The following is a 7,218-nucleotide window of genomic DNA, read 5'->3' on the forward strand; positions in this document are numbered from 1 at the left end:
CGTAGGAGCTCGGCAGGTGGAGGAGCGACTGAGGAACAATACAGAAAAGTATGCAGGGGCAAGTCACGGACTGGAACAGCGATTTTCAACTGTTCCCATCTCATGACACACATAAACCAATCGCTAAAATTCTGCAGCCCACCAAAAAAAAAAAGTATTTTTTGTAGATCTGACCAAAAATAGGTACAATTTTGATGCATTCACACCACACTGCTATTGCTGTGTTGGCTTTTTTTTTTTTTTTTTTTTACAATCTAAGGGAAAAGAGGTCAGTGCTCCTGACTAAATTGTGAGGTGTTGCATGTTTTAAAAATCCTTGCAGCACAGGGGTTGAAATCCCTGGGCTAGTGCAACGGGGCTTCATGGAGCTGAGGGGGAGCCTGCTTGTGATGTCACACGGGGACAGGGCTGGGAAAGCTACCACTGCCAGGTGGCCGCAGAGCAGGGGGCTAGTGCAGAGACCCTGCCTGCAGAGAAGATGCCTTTTAAGAAACAGTTCCTAAAAGGTCCCCTTCCCCCTCATCCTCTCCCGTTACTACTTCACCGCTGCTCTGGACACTTTCAAAAAGGCCTCCAGCTTTGGGCTTCCACCCCTTCTCTCTCCATCTGACCCTACCAGACCCTCCTCACCAGCAGGGTAGGAGCTGAAGGGCCAGTTCCACACAGTCCTTCCCACAGTCCCCAGGGCAGGGACTGGATGTGAGCAGGCTGGGGTCAGTGCTCAACCAGGTGACATACAGGCCCTTGGCCCTTGCGGTTGGGGACAGACAGCCACTCGCACATGGGTGAAATCTGCACAATCTCGAACGTGATAGAATTTAGGGGAATGGAACGTACTAGCAACATACAAGGGGAAGTGTCTCTCTATCCTGGCACCTCTGTGGGATTAAAATATTTAAAGCTCTCCGCATAAAAATCATCATCCTGCCCTGCCTGGTGGAGCTCAGTGGATTGAGCGCGGGCCTGCGAACCAAAAGATCACGGTTCGACTCCCAGTCAGGGCACATGCCTGGGTTGCACATACCTGGGTTGCAGGCCAGTTGCCAGCAGGAGACTCACGAGAGGCAACCATATATTGATATTTCCTCCTTTCCTTCCCTTTCTCTCTAAAAATAAGTAAGTAAAGTCTTTTTAAAAAACCCACAACTCTTTTAAAAAATCATCATTCTCTCTGGAAAGGGCAACCCCGGAGCTTGTGGGTGTCTGCCAAACGCCCCTCCAGACCACCCCGGACTCCGGCCCTCTGCAGTAGCGCTCCGAGTGGCAGTCTCTCCGGCCCGCCCCCTCCATGTGTCCGCGAAGCAACAGCATTCCCACATCTGTCCACCCGGGCGCGCAACTGCGTACTGCCAACAGCTTCGAACGCTGCGGCGCGTGCGCGGAGGAGCTGTCCCGAATCCGCACGCGCAGACTCACTGTGCGCCGGCGCAGAACCAGCTAAGGCGCCAGGGGTGTGTGTCAGTTAACGTCATAGGGCGAGCGCCAGGCACGCACGCACGCCGAGGGGGAAACGTCGAGTTCCGGGTGTTCAGAGTCGACCCCAAACGGGGGGGAAGGGTGGTGTTCTCGGTGTCGGAGTGGGCGGAGGGGCGTGAGGAAAGTCCTACGGTGGCCGCAGAGGGACGGCGCTACGGCTCCCACGCTGGGCCAAACGCCGCCGGCCTCCGGCCGCCGGAGCCCCTGGCCCTTCGGGGCAGGTGGGGACGTGTGAGGCACCGAGCTCCGCAGCCACCGCGCCGTCGGCACCATGCGGCTGCCCTACTCCTGGAGCCCCGAGGGACAGGGGGGCTCGCAGGCCGGGACGCCGGCGCGGAGAGGGCACCCGGTGAGCTGGTGGGCATGGGTTGCCCCGGGCGTCTCCAGGGCCGCGGACAGGGGGGTTCCCCGGGGATTCCGGCGGGTGGGTTCTTCCCTTGTGGTCGCCAGTTCCCCCAGAGGCAAGCGGGCAGAGCTGCCTTGTGCCCAGGATGCATTGATCCGGGACTCGGTGCCACTTATGCGGCCGATTGCCTTGGTGACTTGGGGCCTGGGGCCGGTGGCGAGATGGAGCCTCCCTGGGTCGGGACTGTGAGTCTCGGCCTTGTCCACCTGCTCCGACCTCTACGCTGGTGGCACGGATACTTGGTGTACCAGGAGGTGCTTGCCTCCGGGCCAGGTGGCGATCAGAGGTGGGCCACGTCTCCGCAGCGTGCAGGGAGTGAAGGGCGGCTGTCAAGCAACCGACCCTCTCGACAGCACCGACTGCCTGAATGCCATTGGCTGAGCCCGTAGTGAAGCCTGGATGGAGTAGCTCTGAGCCTCGGGAGCTGCGGTGAGGCCAGATTCTGGCCAAACCCTGTGGGAAGGGCTGGGCCTGCGGGGCAGAGGAGGGGTGGACGCTCGGCCTCCCACTCCCCGGCCCCAGGTGGGACCAGAGCTTGGGCAGCCATTTGTTCTCACTGGTGGCGGGAGAGGGAGTCCCTCCTTCTGAAGGGAGGCAGACCCCCAGCAGTTTCCCGGTAACCCGCAGCCAACTTTGCTGCTTCGACTAGACACGTTCTGGTCTAACAGCTCTGCATTTCCTTCCACAGACCTAGGCAAGCTTCCCATGGCAGTTACCTGGTAAAACTAAAGGGCCCTTGCTGCTTCTCCCCCTGCGGCCCAGTTGGTAGGGGAGAAGCATCTCTTCTGGGACACGGGACACCCCAGCCTGCCAGGCATGGTGGCTTCCTAGTCTGTGGCACCTGCCTCCCACCACACCCCTGAGAGCAGCGCTGTGGGCATCCCCGTTTTGCCGAGCTTCCTAGTTCCTGGCACCTGGGTGTCTAGTTGCTGATGTGCACTGCTCCGCATGCACCCTGTGCCCTCCCCATTCTGGTCCCGCGGTGAGATGTTGCTGAGGGGCTTTCTTCACCCTGTAGAAAGCAGCCTGAGGTAGCCAGGCAGGGCTGGGGCACCCAGACCAACGCAAAGCTCGTGGGAGAGCAAGTTAGCCAGGGCTCCTGGTGGTCTGCTTTGGTTTCAGCACTGGCTGCCTCCAGGGGGACCCCCAACCTCAGTCCTGGCCCTTCCTCCCCATCACGGGTGGATTAGCTCTTTTGGTTTCTCTTCCCACGGGTGGATTGTGAGTCCCTTTCAAGTTGGTGGCAGAACTAATATCCTAGGCTTGGTTTCACTGTCCCTGAAGGCCTATGTGCCCTGGGCAGGAATGTGCCCGGGATGCACTCTCGCCACCTCTTGGGCTGACTCGGCTTCTCTGTTGCTCTTCTGCAGGCCCAAGCCTCCCCCGGGGCTCAGCTGTGGGCTCCTGGGCCTAGGTGCCCATGACACGTGCGCTGACTGCCACCCGGAAGCCGCCTCTGCTGCGAGCTAGCGCCGCCGCCCAGGCCCCAATGCCGGTCATGCCCATCCCGAGGCGGGTGCGCTCCTTCCACGGCCCGCACACCACCTGCCTGCACGCGGCCTGCGGGCCCGCACGCACTTCTCGCCTGGCGCGCACCAAGTACAACAACTTCGACGTGTACGTGCGGGCACGTTGGCTGTACGGCTTCATCCGCTTCCTGCTCTACTTCAGCTGCAGCCTCTTCACAGCCGCGCTGTGGGGCGCGCTGGCTGCCCTCTTCTGCCTGCAGTACGTGGGCGTGCGCGTCCTGCTGCGCTTCCAGCTCAAGCTATCAGTGCTGCTGCTGCTGCTGGGCCGCCGGCGCGTGGACTTCCGCCTGCTCAACGAGCTGCTAGTCTACGGCATCCATGTGACCATGCTGCTGGTCGGGGGCCTGGGCTGGTGCTTCATGGTCTTCGTGGACATGTGAGCGCGCTGCGGCCTGCTCCGGGCTTGGTTCCCAGGACTGTGGGGTCGACCCGCCTCTTCTTGAGGCAGGTAGGTCAGGGCCCTTGTCTGTCACTCTCCATCTGGCAGATGGGTCTCTGCCTGGGCCAGGAACAGGCGGAGACTTCTGCGAGGGGGGCGCTGCGCCCTCCCATCCGCCCGATCTCTCTCCTGCGTCTCCTGTGTGTGCTCAGGCACAATGTCATCCTGGCCACCTCCCTGTGCTTCCAGCCTGCACTTTCCAGGCCATGCTGTGTCCCTGGCCATTCTCCAGGACACTGGAGAGATGTGCAGCCCAGGGGCAGATCTGGAGGGGGTCCTCCTGGCGGTGCACCCGGTCCCTGCCCTGGGGGAGCATCAGGTTCCATTCACCACACTGCCACCAAGCTGTTCACCCTGCCCTCTGCCACCCCAGTCCAGGCATAGCCCGCAGGCCCTCATCCGCCTGGCACCCTGTGATGTCAGTCCCAGGGTGGTCTTCAGGGTCGCCTTGGTTTGTGCAGACGCAGTCTGCCAGGCATCACAGCCTCAGCGGGGTCCGGCCCAGGGCAGGCCTGTCTTCCTCCTGGGCAGGTCTAAATGAGGGTTTCTGGGAAGGCAACGCAGTTCCTTCCTGGCTTTGGGGGGTACTTTTGGTCTCTTTTCCTGTGAGGAGACACCCGGAGTTGAGACCTAGGTGTCTGGAACAGAGGTCAGAGGTGGTGGGAGGCACCCTTGAGTGTGCGCCGCAAAACCTGGGCAGACCCTGCATTTCAAAGCACCTCCCGGAGTCGAGGCTGCGGCCCAGGGCTGGGTTTCTAAGCTGGGGCTCAGCTGCCCCGTTGCTCTCGCCTTTGCAACTGTTGGTGTGAAAAGCAAAAATAAACACGGCCAGGAAAGAGCAAAGGGCTAGTGGTCTGGGGGCGGCCTTGGTTGCAGGGAACACTCTGCAGAGGCATCTCGTCCAGATCCCTCACTCTGGCCTTCTGTCTCAGGGGGACAGGGTGGCACAGTGGGCCTCCTCAGCCAGGGAGAGGGCACTCTGAATAATTGTGCTGGGACAGCAGACAGACACTGGCCCAGGATATAGGGCCACTGCTGCTACACCCCAGGTCACCCCATACCCCCCAGGCATGGGCAGTGGTCCCCGGGGGCACTTTCAGGACTGTTTGTGCCACTGGAAGAAAACCCAAATCAGGGGGAGAGAGAGTAGAGACCCTTGGCTGTGACCACGCCACAGTCCGGAGTCAGCCGTCGGACGGCTGTCCGTGGAGGGGCTCCCCTGGGCGGCACGAGCTGCATGTCTGAGACCCGGACAGCAGTGAGGGGCCAGCCCGAGGGGACCCCACTTCTCTGCGCTGCAGAGTCTTTTGCACTAGGTCACGCTGGTTCCTAAAAGCTTTGTTTGTGTTCAGTAGCTCACCTCGCTCAGATCCCACGGAGCCCACTGGCCTGGGCGGGCGTGTGTCCACGCCATCGGGATGGTGGGAGGGGTCGGCTGTGCGCCGCCCGAATGTCCGCCTGGCAGTACCGGGAGCTGACACGCTCGGTGTGCAGCTGCTCGGGGGCTCGAGTGCCTGTGAATTCTTTAGGAAATGAGCCACCTGCATTAAACTTATTTTTTTAACGCATTGATGGAGTGATTTCTTGGAGCTCATCGTTTATTCCTTTTTTTCCCCCTAAAAATATTAACAACCAAAACCGAGTAAAATTGGGCACATTTTGAAGCAGTTATCAAAATTCTGGGACAGAGGTGGCGGACTGCAGACGGGATCCATGGTGGGAGCCTGCCCCGTGGGTGGGGGGTGCCGTGAGGGCTGAATTCAACCAACAGACGGCGCCCTCCCGACCAGGGAGTGGGAAGGCTGCACCTGGGCCTGGAGCAGGCGGCCTCCTCTAGGGCCAGTGCACGTGTGTGGGAACAGAGGCAGAGAACCGATGAAACAGGAGGGACACGTGAAGGTTTCCTTGGCTCCTGGGTAGGGGACAGCACAGTGACAGGCGATAGCCGTCAGAGCAGCCCCATGGCCAGAGAGCGTCCTCAGGAGGGAGACAGCTGTCCCCAGCAGCCTGGCTGTTCTTTCTGCACTTACAGGGAGCTGAACGTTTCAGAAGAAAACCCTGACCAGTTTGGGGGCCCAGCGTCTGATGGCAGAGTTGGTGATGTCCCCACAGAGTCCTTGGTGTCCGAAGCAGCAGAGGCGGCGAGTAGAGCTGCGAGAGATGCTGCTTCCCAGGCCTGCCTCACCCATGACCTCGGTGGGCGCAAGCCGCACCCACGGGAGGGCCCTCGCCATGTGTGCTCACCCTGGGGTGGCGGGGGCCTGGCCACTACCGTCCCAGGCTGGTCCTCTGGCTGCACTGTGTACCCCCACCCGGCTTTGCCTTGTTTTCAGGGGCTTGGGGCGGCTTCCTGGGTGGTCAGCTAAGTCGGTGCTGGCCAGCGTGGGAGTCACCAGCCCCACAGGGCCCCTGAGTTCAGGGACCAGGCTGCTGTGGCCGAGCAGCTAAGGTCTGAGGACGTGGCCACATGTGGCCCAAAGTCACCTTACTGGCTGGGATCTGGTAGCTGGATTATAACTTTTGTGGTGACAAGCCACTCTGTCCTCTTCGCTGATTGAACCTGAGGTCCCCTGTGTGACAGCCACCATTTTTAAAGATGACATGCAGATGGTCAATCAGGGACTTGCACAGAACCTGGTCCCCTACCCCAGGTTCCCTGCAAGTCCCTGACTGACCATTCTGCATGTCAATGCAGATGCTCCATCACTAGATCCAGTGATGCTCCAGTTACCAGTTAGGGATCCACCCTGCGTGGCCCTTGGGGGGCTACCCCAGCAGCCGCAGCAGCAGCTGGGCCTCTGCCCAGAGTGGGAGTCCTGGCCCGGCTCCCTGGGACATGGCATCAGCTGAAATGCCACCCAGCAGATTTACTTCTCACTGTGGAAATGACCGGTGTGACAAGAGGCTTCTGGAGGCTCCCGGGGCCGGGGACCGAGCCGGGGCAAAACCAAGAATGAAGAGTGTGAGACTCAGCGAGTGCTAGGGGCTCGGGCTGGTCTAGGAGGCTGGGTTCGTCCAAGAGGCTTCCAGCCTCAGCAGCTGCCCTTCCTCACCCCCCAGGGGCCCCAGTCTGCCACTGAAGTAGAGAGGTGATCAGGAGAGCTGGCAGGTCCGACCGAAGTGACGAGGGTCAGGTGAGGAGGGCCACAGTGCACAGCGGGACACGCAGGTGTGTGAAGCCAGCACTGGAAGCCAGGGGAGTGCCACCTGGCGGTGACATCACCTGGATGGTGGTGGCACTGGGCTGCTGTCAATTTGGGATCAGGACCCGGAGGGCAGAGGGTGGGCAGGTGGGAACCCGACTCTGCACAGGGACCTCAGAGGCGGGCGCCGGCCACGGCAGCTCCCGGGGGGGGGGGGGCAGGGCG

General features: G+C 61.0%; 1 protein-coding gene across 1 annotated transcript; it reads left to right on the plus strand.

Moving 5' to 3' along the window:
- Nucleotides 1-1,461: 1,461 nt before the first annotated feature.
- TMEM250 (transmembrane protein 250) lies at nucleotides 1,462-5,418 on the plus strand. The gene is made up of 2 exons (XM_037127775.2): nucleotides 1,462-1,825; nucleotides 3,253-5,418. Exon 2 carries the CDS (start codon nucleotides 3,303-3,305, stop codon nucleotides 3,789-3,791), a length of 489 nt encoding a protein of 162 aa, XP_036983670.1. The 5' UTR covers nucleotides 1,462-1,825; nucleotides 3,253-3,302; the 3' UTR covers nucleotides 3,792-5,418.
- Nucleotides 5,419-7,218: the final 1,800 nt, after the last annotated feature.

This window comes from Artibeus jamaicensis, unplaced genomic scaffold (assembly GCF_021234435.1).
Source record: "Artibeus jamaicensis isolate MK-2021 breed Jamaican fruit bat unplaced genomic scaffold, CSHL_Jam_final contig_471, whole genome shotgun sequence".
Taxonomy (NCBI): Eukaryota; Metazoa; Chordata; class Mammalia; order Chiroptera; family Phyllostomidae; genus Artibeus; species Artibeus jamaicensis.